Source organism: Pristis pectinata, chromosome 6, assembly GCF_009764475.1.
Source record: "Pristis pectinata isolate sPriPec2 chromosome 6, sPriPec2.1.pri, whole genome shotgun sequence".
NCBI classification, from domain to species: Eukaryota; Metazoa; Chordata; class Chondrichthyes; order Rhinopristiformes; family Pristidae; genus Pristis; species Pristis pectinata.
In genome coordinates, this window is record NC_067410.1 from 26,480,198 (window position 1) to 26,493,326 (window position 13,129).

General features: G+C 39.8%; 1 protein-coding gene across 1 annotated transcript in view; it reads right to left on the reverse strand.

Annotated features, from left to right (window-relative positions):
* LOC127571418 (protein FAM107B-like) overlaps positions 1 to 13,129 on the reverse strand; it is a 104,552-nt gene that overhangs the window by 42,457 nt on the left and 48,966 nt on the right. The window contains exon 2 of the mRNA XM_052017750.1: positions 10,373 to 10,436. Within this exon, the coding sequence (XP_051873710.1) occupies positions 10,373 to 10,436 (64 nt within the window). The remainder of the gene's footprint in view (positions 1 to 10,372; positions 10,437 to 13,129) is intronic.

Consider the following 13,129-nt stretch of genomic DNA (forward strand, 5'->3'; position numbering starts at 1 on the left):
AAACATCGCTATCAGATCTGCGTCTACCACTGTCCCTGGCAGCAGCTACTACTCTGTCGGGGGGAGCGGGGTGAATAAACAAAAATTGTCTTGCACATCTCCTTTAAACTTTCTCCCTCAACCATTAAACCTATGCCTTCGAGTGTTAGACTTTTCCAACCTGGGATAAAGACTGCCTCTCATCATTTTGTTTTCTTGCTGGGAACATTGGCCTGGGAGAGGCCGCTGACATTAATTCACTTATCTTGCCAAGTGGATTTGAAGGATTTTGAGGAGACACCATTGGTGGTATCTTCATTGCTTTGAGGTGCCTGCCTTGGGTAGTCTACGGCTCAGAAACATACAAAAGGGTGAGGAGCGCTACTGCCCATCTGATCATGAATTTGGTCTCGGGGGTTTAAAGTCTTGATCAGCGAAATGCATTCTTCAGACAATCAAAGACTGAAGTGGAACTGGAAAGTGATTATGAATTTCACTATTGCTGGCTGCATTCATTGTGCATGGCTCCCAAGATGTGGGGAGCAATCCACATTGTCTGGAGTCTCGTTGTGGATCATTGTTGTCAGAGGGTAGTACTGTACAGGAGGGCAGGTTGGTAGAAGAACTTCGTTTTGTAGGTGTTGAGTGCAAGGCCCATTCTCTCATATGCTTCAGTGAACAAGTTGACAGTGACTTGGCCCCTGAGAGTGCGCTATGCAAGTATCATCTGCAAACAGAGTGACCTTGGTTCTAGAGTGGTGGTATAGGTTGAAGAGATTCCCATTTACGCTGTGGATTAGCTTTATTCCACCCAAAAACTTATTGAAGGTGAGATGCAGTACTGTCATGGGAAAGATTAAGAAAAGAGCTGAATGATAATATAGACTTGCCTGAATCTAATCTGTACTGTCAGTGGGTCTGTTATGAACCTATTAGTTGAGATTATTGACTGACATGTCATCATGTAACAGACACAAGATGGAGATAAGTGTCTGCAGATTGACATTTTATTCCAAGTTCCATTACAACAAGGGATGTACAGAGGAAATGATTCAAGGATATTGAAAAATTGTAACATCTCCACTGACATGCTTGGAATCCCTGACCCATGACTGATCAAAATGGAGAAGATGTGTTTGGCATTCAGAACCCCAAGTCCATTCATCAGAAGCACACAGAAGTCTGAAGTAATCAGTGGAAGGATTGCACTAGCTCCAACACTAACCAGCCACCCAGTTCTTCAAGCACCTCCTGCCCCTGCTATATTTGTGTGTGTGGGTCCCACGTTGGCTTCATCAGCCACCTTAGAAACCACATTACTGAAGTGGAAGCAAGTCATCCTTGACCCCAAGAGACTGCCGAAGAAGAAGAAGAAGAAGAAGAAGAAGAAGAAGAAGAAGAAGAAAAAATTGCTTGAGCTTTGATTTAGTAGCTGCATTGTCAATGTGTATAGAGAGTTCAAGCTAATTGAGTATGTATTACAAACTAATTTAGTTTGTATTGCGCTAGGTCCAATACAATATATGTCAATATTACAGTGATTGGGATGTTGGTGAGGTATGCAACAAGTTAGATTGTCCTGCTCTATGCCTATATTGTGGCAAATTTACAGCAGAAGTAATTATGCTCTTTTTAAAAAAAGTCAGTGGGGAGGCGGTACAGGAGCCTGAAGACTCGCACTCAACAATTCAGGGACAGCTTCTTCCCCTCAACTATCAGATTTCCGAACAGTCCATGAAACCCTTGAACACTACCTCATTATTCCTTTTTTTTTGCACCATTTATTTATTTTTGTAATTTATACTAATTGTATATCTTTGCACTGTACTGCTGCTGCAAAACAACAAATTTCATGACATGTAAGTCAGTGATAACAAATCTGATTCTGATTAAAAGCACCGCAGCAGCGCAATGAATTCAGAAGTGGAGCCATTTATAAATAACTCTACAACAAAGGGCAAGGTCAAAGGCTGTAACTATTCTTCCACAAGCCTGAGGTACAGAGTACGGGTGGGACTTGTAAAAGGATATCAGAAGAGCATAGAGAAATTATGAGAAAAGATCAATGGTTCAGTCCAAATTCTTTGTAAACAAGCATAGAGCAAAAAGGTAGTTAAAAGAACTATGTGACTGATTCTGGACCATGAAATGGAATTTTCTGAGGGTGTGATGAGATACTTATCAAGTACTTTGTATCAGAAAGGAAAGGATGATGTCAGCATCGGAGTACAGACGTGGATTAGAGATACTGAGTGGGATAAAATGGGTAGAAAGGAAGTGATAAATAGGTTGACATCTTGCAAAAATTCACCAAGACAGGATTCATCCATGGTTGCTGAATGAAGCTTTGTGAGGGTAGAAGTTGCCAGAGGAATGGAAGATTACAGATATTACTCTACTGTTTAGAAAAAGGTCAGAGGGAAATCTGTGGTAACTTGATGAGATAATTGGTTAAGGGTTAGGAGGCAGAGTCATGATCAATGGATATTTTTCTGAATGAAGGGAAGTATGAACTGGAGGTCACACAGAAGTTGTTATTAAGACCATTGCTTTGCCATTGTAGGAATTTAGCCTGCATTCAGTAATGGGGAGAACAATTTTGAAACTTGCAGGTGATGCAAAGCTTGACAATGTAGTAAATACAGATCTTTGTTTGGGCTTCACTTGGAGTAATGCACACTTTTCGGGGCACCACACTCTGGGGAAAATAGTGAGGATCTAGAGACTGTACAGAGGAGGTTTACCAGGACAATACCCTGGATGAGCGACTTCAATTATGTGGAAAGACTGGAGAAGCTGGAATTGTTCTCCTAAAAACTGAGAATGCTAAAGGGAGGTCCAGTTAAGGTACACCAAATTGTGCAGGGTTTTCGTAGATTAGGTATGGTGCTTACAGTCTGCAGTGTGTATCATTTGCAAAATGCACTGCAGTTACTCACCCAGACTTCTCTGGCAGTATTTTCCAAGTCCGCAACCTCTACCACCAAGACTGGAACACGTCCTGACTTAAAAATATACTGCTGATCCTTCATTGTCACTTGGTCCAAATCCTGGAACTCTCTACCCAACGGCACAGTGGGAGTGACTTCACTAGAAGGACTGCAGCAATTCAAGAAGGCAGCTCAATACCACCTGCTGAAGGGCGGTAAGAGATGGGTAATAAATGCTGGCCTTATCTGTGGCACTCAGATCCTAAACATGAATAAAATAACAAATTGATTCCTCTGGTATTTGGGGCAGAACCAAGGTGTCATAGATTTAAAATAATTTCCAGAGAGCAAATGAGAAGAAAAATTCTCACATGGAGGGTTGTTAAGGTCTGAAATGCATAAACTGAAAGGGTAATTGAATGAAATTCCACTGTTGCTTTTAAAAGGCAATTTGGGAGGAACGTGAAGAAGACTACATTGTAGGGTTATGAAGAACAGGCTGGAGTATGGAACTAAGTAGGACAGCATTTTCAAAGAGTTGACAAAGATGATACGAGCCAAATGGGCTCCTTCAGAGTTTAAAACTCTATGATTGCATTCTTTGGAATAGCTCACCTCCAACAAAACTGTAGTAAAATGAAATGCTTTGTGTGACATTTGAATGATCGCACATTTGCTGCAAGCTATTTACAAGTTAATAAAAAACATGTTACTTAATGAAATTTGCATTGCCATTTAAATTCAATGTCTTGAGATTTACCATAAAATAACCTTGCATTGTTTACATGTTTCATACAGGGGTCTCATGCTTCATTCATTTGAAGCAATATAAATCAATCCCAACTGACAGGTCACCACACTTTTTGTGTAGACTATGAATAACATGAGAGGTTACTTATTCCTGCATTTGACTGAAAATCAAAACAGCCAATAAAGTTTCACACTTGGTTTTGACAACATTCCAGAGAGAACAGTCTTTAAATATTTTGTCCATTTAGAGTGCTCTTAGATTAGGACTTTGGTATGAAGTTGACTTGGGCTGTGTGCTGTGCTGTGCTGATCAAGAGCAAAAACTGATGGAGCTGAGCAGCTACAGTCACACATGGACAAGCATAGACCCGCTGTTTCTTGACATTGATCTCAATCAGACCACCTAATCAGCCACTTATGAACAAATTTGCTCAGGACACTGTATTTGTAAAACTGGGAGGCAGTGGTACAATTGCATTGCGATTAAATTAAATAAATTCCTTTTTGACTATGCAAGGTCAAATGGTCAAAACACAATGTGGTTGGTAATGCTTTTCTAGGGTATAAACTGTATAATATTATTGGTACATTATTTGTTCATTTTTCAGTGTTAAATTCTATTCTGTAACCTTCTCCAATAGCCTCAGCTGTACTACAAACTTCTGCATTCTACATTCAGTCTCAGACCCTCAACTCCTCCAATTCTGGCACTGGGCAGCATCTTCTCTGCATCCTCTCTTCGAGATTGAGCTTTTATCTTTAAAAATGGAGCTCTACGCCGAAACGACTGCTACCCTGTCTCTCTGACTGCAAAAACTCTCAAAATTTTGGACATCTCCTTTAATTCTGTCAATGTGACCTTGTATTCTCCTTCCCTTTAATTTATCTTTATTTTGCAATTCCTCCGTAAAACATCTAAGGAATTTTCTATATTTGAGGCACTGCATAAATCCAAGTTATTAATATTGGACAATTCACTGAGCAGGAAATGGGAAGATGTGTTCTGTGTGCATAATATCCTCCTTATTTAGATCTGGATATGATTCAGGGATATAGCTGATATCACTGTCCTCCCATGGGAGAGGTTTAAAGTAATCTGTTAAAGGAGAAACTCTTCTAATCGAAAGTATGAATCTTTTGGCTCTGGTTCAGATTCAAGGACAGATTCAAAGAATGGAATTTTCCCATAAAATAAGTTTAAATTCAAGTTTATTGTCATGGATATACATACCTAGATGTATAACTTACAGGACAAAATAAACAAAAATAGATATAACAACTTTAGTGCAAGTTGAGGGAAATATAGACCGAGGTAGAATTAGGCTTTTTCAGGTCAGTTCAGGAACCTAATTGGGGTGGGAAAGAAGCTGTTGCTGAACCTTGAGGTGTGGGTCTTCAGGCTCCTGTACCTCCAGCCTGATGGCAGCAATGAGAAGAGGGCATGGCCCAAGTGATGGGGGTCCTTAATGATGGATGTTGCCTTCCTGAGACATCACCTCATGTAGACGTCCTCAATGGTGGGGAGAACTTTACTGGCTGAGTCACCCACTCTTTATAGTCTCTTGCAATCCTGTGCATTGGAGTTTCCATACTAGGCCATGATGCAACCAGTCAGAATGTTTTCCACTGTACATCCGTAGAAGTTTGTCAGAGTCTTCAATGACATGCCAAATCTCCTCAAACTTCTCAGAAAGTGGAGGTGCTAGTGCCCCTTCTTCATGGCTCCATCTATGTGCTGGGCCCAGGATAGATCCTCTGGGATGTTGACATCCAGGAATTTGAAGCTGCTCGCCCTTTCCATCGCAGACCCTTCAGTGAGGACTGGTGTGTGCTTGCCTGACTTCCCCCTCCTAAAGTCCACAATCAGATCCTTGGTTTTAAATAATGCATGCTGTGGAGATATTTGATGGTCTCTGTGGGGGAATTCGATTTTCCTCCCCCCCCCCCCCCCCGTAGTATGCTTTCATGAACATGATTGTTCTCCATGCTTTGTTTAAGCAGCATGATGATATCTGTATCATTGTGATGAATTCAAGGGAGTGGTTGAAATGCACTTCTCATGTTAGTGTTGAAGCACGAGTTCTGCCAACTTTCAGAAACACCGTTTGCACTCTGCAGGTCAGTGTCAGGCTTTCTCAGGCCAGGTGTTCTTGAGGAATCTTTAAAGTTTTTATTTACAATCCCAGATATTTTGAAGTTTATACAGCTTCCGGATTTGGCAACTAAACAGAGAGAAAATGAACAGAAAAAATCCTGGAAACCAGAGAAATTCTGGGTAAATTTAGGTTCCGTTGATTTTTACTTGAGGCATTATTAAGATGCAAGGAAGAGACTAAAAAAAGCTACTGTTAAACTAAGTAACTTCCCCAGTTCATGATGCAATTCTTACAGGACTTGCTGACAATTCTGGCAGGTCTGTGCTTGCAGAAGTTCCATTAAACTGTATCTGGCACAGCTGCTTCTCCAGGAATTTTGAATGTTGCCAATTCAAATTCTATTGTTCCGCAGAAGAATTTTGTATCTTGTTTGTATATTTGGCAGATTGCACAAAACCATCAGAGTTCTTGAAAATGCATAAAGTTCATCAGTGTTACAAGCTTTTAACCAAATTAGGAAGTAAAGCACCTGAGAACTGATTTACACAAGCATAAATCATTGATCTCAAAATCTGCTCTAATTACAGAATTCTTCTTGCACGATTCATACTAATCACATTCGTGATACCATCATGATTATAGCTGGCGTGAAGCAAATGTATCCTTTCAGTGGGTGCAATGACATCCCAGAAATGCTTTGCGTGCATTCCATGATCTCCAAAGACTAGATAGATTTGGATTATTTCAGGTCAGATCTGGGAGAAAATTGAATCTCAAACTTACTAACCTGAAAAGAAATGGAGTTACTTATCAGTGGCGATGAGTAGAAAAAGTAATGTAACTATCCCAGTACCAGTCAGGCCATAAGATGGTGTGGAAGGTCATGTGTGAATGGGGATCTTTCTGATTGGGCAGAAGGAAAAGCTGGAAACAAGTTGTCCAGAGCCACTTATGTGTGAATCTCCTGGTGGTTAACAGACAGGGCTTTACCTGCTCACCCCTATGGCATGGTAAAGCCTAGAGAGAGCAGGCAAATGTGAAAAAGCAGCCTGTCTTTCAAATACTCTCCTGGAGTGGTTAGCAATGTTGCCTCACAGCTCCAGAGATCTGGGTTCAGTTCTGTGATCACATAGGTCTCCCCTACATGCTCAAGTTTCCTCCCACATCCCAAAGATGAACTTGGGTAGGTTGGTTGGCTGCTGTAAAATTGCCTGTAATGTAGATAGGTGACAGGAGAATTGGTGGGGAGAGTTGGTGGGGATACGAGAGGAAATGTGGGATTAATGCAGATGGGTGCATGGTGGTAGACACAAAGGCAGTGGGCTGGAGGGCCTGTTTCTGTGGTGTATTAATCTATAAATCTGTGACCTTTAGTTCCTAAACAGTTAAAATGGTTCTTACTGGGGCTGAGTGAGTGCTGGACTTAAAGAACCACTTGTAATTGTGCACCTGCTCTTATCATCAGTATTTTCATAATTACACTGTCAGAGCAATTTAAGTAAAATAGGTCCATGTACATTTTGGGATGTCACACCTATAATTGTTTCTGCATGGAAATAAACATAGCAGAATCCTTCTAGAAGGATTTTACCTGTTTTCTTCAGCTCACTACACCCAACAGGTTGGTGAAGGACAAATAAAACGCACTGCTTTCATTTGTCCTGATGCTGCTTGGAAGCATTTTAATACTTAACATTTTGAAAAATAATGGTAGGCTCAAATGTCATTTGGTTATTTTTTTCATATGTATCATATAGGTTTTAAAATTTGTTTCATTAATGAACTTCCCACAATAACTTAAAATGTCTCACTTTGGAGAGTGTGCTCTTTCTGCCATGAATTTCAAGTTGTTTAATTCAATTTCTTTCTACTTAAGCGTATTAGTCAAGTGAGATTAAAACATTTTTTGTAACCTAGTTCTATCAATCTTGATATTAAAGAAGTTGGAAACTGTACACAAAAGCTTGGTTCTGGAAATGTTGAGGCCAATCAATATTATACAATAAGAGGATCAGAATACATAAGATGATGTAATGTTTGTGGCACATGTGATATTATTTGATACTGCATTATGAATTGTAACATGTTAACAATTGCTCTCTACGTATATATTGCAAAAATGTTTTGGGTAGAATACTCCAGTCACTGTGTCTATGGAGAAACAACCTGTCCATGTGATAGTGGGCACAAAGCAATGAAATGCCGCTTTGCACTATGTAAGTTCTTTCATGAGAAAAGTAACCTTGTTAATTCAAATAATTGGTTATTCTCCAGTACCTTAGTGAATGAAACAGGAAGAAACTGAGACAGATAGGACATACACCATTTGATACTTCCTAAGGAGCTGCTGCTCACACTTTAAATGCAGCTGCCTGTTGGCAATGTGAGAAAGTTTGGAATAGGAAAGGACGAGAGCAGAATTGTTCCTTTTCAGGATCCTTCTCAAGAGGAGTATCTCCAAGGCATACAGCAAAGGCATTCTCCTGGTCTTCAGCAGAGAGGATCCTGCCTACCAGGGTGCATTTTAAAGTGCCCAGGTCAAGTGAGTTTCCCACATTCTTACATCATGTCGGCACATTAGTGTAGCGGTTGGTGTAACACAATTACGGCGCCAGCGACCGGGGTTCAATGCCCGCTGCTGTCTGTAAGGAGTTTGGACGTGCTCCCCGTGTGTCTGCATGGGTTTCCTCTGGGTGCTCGGGTTTCCTCCCACATTCCAAAGACGTACGGGTTAGGAAGTTGTGGGCATGCTATGTTGGCACCGGAAGAGTGGCGACACTTGCGGGCTGCCCCCAGAACATTCTCAGTAATGCAGAAAGATGTATTTCACTGTGTGTTTCGATGTACACGTGACTAATAAATAAATATCAATATCAATCAGAGAACAGATGAAAGTGACATTTCATGACCACACGTAAATGAACTAGACCAGGCAATAGAATTGCTGGATTTTCTCGGAAACTTCTTTGGACCAGCCATGTAAATAGTATGGTCAATACACAGGTCAGGGAGTGGGTATCCTCATTGAATGACTGACTCTGCAGGGCCTTGTTAACACAAGGAAGGTGAAAATGCAAGGGAGTATTCTCCACTTGACTGCAGGAGTACACCTGCAATATTACATAAGGGACTCATCATCATTCAGTTTGAAGCACTCTCTGTGACTGGATCTTCATCCATTCACCCTCAATGCCCACTTTCCTCACCACCGGTATACCCTGGTACACGGCAGAAACTTGTCAAGGCTACATTAGTAACACTTCCCAAACCTGAGACCTCCACCACTATTAGCTGAAAGGCAGCGGGTCCAAGGGAAGAGCAAATACTCCAAGTTATAGCGCTTCCTCACTTTGATATATGCTGCCATTCCTTTATTGGTGCAGACCAAAATACTGGGAGTCACAACTTGACGGAACAGTGGGGCAACCTTCACCAGAAGTACTGCAGCTGTTCACTTCCTTCTCATTGTATTTTAGATAATTTCACCTCTTTTGATGGAATATAATTTAATTTGTAGAACATGTTACAAATGTTTCCCAAAAATGTTGTATGTAAGTACATTTAAGTGACAGTTCATCACTGAGGTCTTGCTCTTTGTAGAAACTATCCAGTCCTTGAAATATGATGGGTAAGATACCAGTATCAACATTACAATATAAGTACAGCTAAAGGTAGGCACAGTGTCTGATATCACCAATTTCTCAAAAATCAACACAGTCATATATGATGCTACAACAAAACCAATACTCACAATCCCAAGTAAACTGAGAATTTTAGGAACAGAGGGACCTTGGCGTACAAGTCAAGGATACCTGAAGGTGGTCGAACAGGTAGATGAGATGATGAAGAAGATGTATGGGATACTTGCCTTCATTAGCCAGGGCATGGAATATAAGAGCAGGGAGATTATGGTAACTAAACTTAATAAACTTTAGTTCAGCCACAACTGGAGTACTGTACAATTCTGGTCACCACGTAATCGGAAGGATGTGATTGCAATTGAGGCAGTGCAGAGGATATTCACCAGGATGTTGCCTTAGTTATAAGAGAGTGGATGGGCTGGGTTTGTCTCTCTTGGAACCAAGGAGGTTGAGGGGAGACCTGATAGAATTATACAAAATTATGAGAGGCATAGATGAGGTAGGTAGTGGGAAATATTTCCCCACAACAAAGGTGTCTAAGACTAGAGGTTTAACATAAGAGGTAAGAGATTTAGAGGGGATCTAAGCAGAAACTTTTTTTACCCAGTGGGTGGCTGGATAGATGGTGAATATACTGCCTGAATAGGTGGTGAAGGCAGATACAATATTTAAGAGGTATCTAGACATTGAATTGAATTGTCATGGCACAAGGGGTCATGGACCAAGTGCTGATAAATGTTTATACAGATGGAGCCTGATAGTTGGCATGCATGTGATCGAACAAAGGATTTGCTTCTGTGCTGTATTACTCTAGGATCTTCAATTGACCTGAGTAAGTATACCCTTCATCCCATTTTAACTAAGATTATAATTTAGTTAAACTTTCTAATATAAACTCAAAGTTAGTTTGAAAGTTACATGTATACAGTAGCTTTTTGTTTTGACTTAGAGCATATAACTTAGAATGAGAGCTTACCCGAGCCATTCAGTATATGTTTTCTATTTTCATTGTTTGACTTGGATTGCAAAGAATATTCTTTCTGCAAAAAAAAGTAAAATATATTGATAGAATTTCATTTGTATCCTCTTATCTCCTTGACGGCTGATTTTAGGAAATAAATTAATTTATCATTTCACAAAAAGGGTTTTGCACCTGAACCATTATTTTGTCTGTTCTTTCAATTGATTCTGACAAATATATTGCAGCTTCAGCATTTTTTGTTCTGTAAGGAGAATCCTTCATCCTGTGTGAAAACCACTCCAAAGTTTAATTGTTTTGAAATGGGCTTGCAATTTTCCAATGCACATTGCCTGTGGGCCAAGATCACTTGCTGGAAATGTGAACTTGGGAGGTGACTCCACACATGGTATGACTATGACAACAAATATCTTTGGGGTTTTCTTCGTCACATTGAACAATGTAATAGAGTTGATGATTTTTCCACTTTATCTGTGCATTGCGACCAACAGCAATAGGAAGTGTAGGGGTGAAGATCTGCAGTGTTTCCCCTTGATCTGTCCTATTTATTAGAGTAGGTTTTGGTGTAATGAAAAGTGCTAATGTAAATCAACACTAATGGATTTGCCTTGAAAGAAGAGTGTTTTAGCTAATTGTATTGTGTTCAAAAAACATAGCCAAAGAGGCTAAACAGCAGTTGTAAAATGTAAGTGAAGATCAAAGTCATCTGCCACTGATTAATGGGTTTTAAATAAGATTTACAAGGAAGGGACCTCAGAATTACCAAAGAAAATCTCAGCTTTGATTCATTAACATCAGTTAATTTACAGTACAGGTTTTGATCTTATCAAATGAAAAGAGAAAGTTTTCATAAAAATCAAAATAACACATTAGTCATTAATTTGCTTAATGCAGTGAGTGTGGATAATCACAAACTGAACGCATGAAAAGCAATTTCACATTTTTTGAACAAGGTAGGTTCAATATTAGTACTAAGGCACTTTCAGATTATAAGGACTCCACTGATGTGAAATAAAAGTGTCTCTCTCTTGCCGTGGTGTTTATGTTATTGTCAGGGAACTAATAGCATTGCATGTTCTCATTAATATGTTAAAAGATTAGAGTCAGTTTTAGAAACATGAACACAGGGAGAAACTAACAACCAGGAAAAAGAGCAGGAGGGTGCCAAAGTCAGCAGGGGAGAAGAACTGCTTGAAGAAGACTGTTTCCAATGGCAGCAGAACCTACCACCTGCTAGGTCGGGGGTTTGTGTTTTTGCCAGCGGCGCTAAATATGAAACTGTTTTGTCTTGGTCTCTTTCTAGGTTGCTGCAGGGGAAGCCCTCAACCTGCAGTGAACATCAAATGAATCACTAGTATCTTTCTTATCAGGGAAAATCAAGATAATCAAGCTTCACGATGGATGCCAACAGAAAATCTTCAAAGTGAGATTTATTGCTTATGTGAGGATGAAATGACTTTTGAACCAATACTTAACTGATGAAAACTTTGTGCACTTTACATCAAATGAAACATTCCACTGAATTTTTACATACATGTCACAAAATAATTATGAACCAAATCACAGTCCTTTTAACTCTGACCAAACAGAAATCCTTTAATATGCACAGATACTTCCTAAAAGTAGGGGTAATACAGTTGCATGGTTTAGAAGTCCAATTAAGCTCTTTCTGCTGATTCACTTGTCAGGGTTCATACTTCAAATAATCTTAATTTAGGCAAGATATCCCATAGATCTAAACCAGGGAGGAGAAAATGATAAAAAGATGTATTATCCTTCTTTTTCCCCAGTATTATGTAAAGCCATTAAAACTGATAAAGGCATCGAAAGTTGACATTGATGACTCATAATTAGACGTAAAAGCAAATAGAAATATTCATACTTAATTTGAAATAAATTCACCACCATCTTTGGGATAGTATTGTGATGGCATTCATTTGATTTAAACTTGGAATCCAGAACATTATACTATATGTGACTGTTGCAGCATCACTTAAAATGGAACTGGTTCAGTACAGCAGAAATATAAAATGTTGCAGAGACATGGGATAAGTGGAGATGAATCCCGCTTGGGAGAACATAAGTAACTGAATATCATCTTGCTATTTGTATCTGTAATTTTTATAACGTGTCCACTTTTCATATTGCTTGTGCTACTTTGAGGTTGTCCTTGTATATCTTTAATTAGTATTTATTTCTAGATTTCAAACTGAGGAACATAAAGGAGGCAGAAAGTGTTATAGACAGGAGTTCCAGGGAGGTGGTCACACTGCAGTCAGCCAGATAGATGGGTGATTTCTAGGGCTGTAATCTCAGGATTACTCCCTGTGCCACGTGCTTGTGAGGGTAGGAATAGGAGGTCAGGGCAAATAAATGTGTGGCTGAAGAACTGGTGTACATGGGAGGGCTTCGGGTACTTGGACCATTGGGATCTCTCCTTTGAAAGAGGTGACCTGTACATTAGGGACAGGTTACATTTGAATTGAAGGGGGGATGAAACATCCTTGCAGGGAGGTTTTCTAGTGCTACTCAGGAGGATTTAAACTAATCTGGTTGGGGGGGGGGGGGTGTCTATAACACTTTCTGCCTCCTTTATGTTCCTCAGTTTGAAATCTAGAAATAAATACCAATTAAAGATATACAAGGACAACCTCAAAGTAGCACAAGCAATATGAAAAGTGGACACGTTATAAAAATTACAGATACAAATAGCAAGATGATATTCAGTTACTTATGTTCTCCCAAGCGGGATTC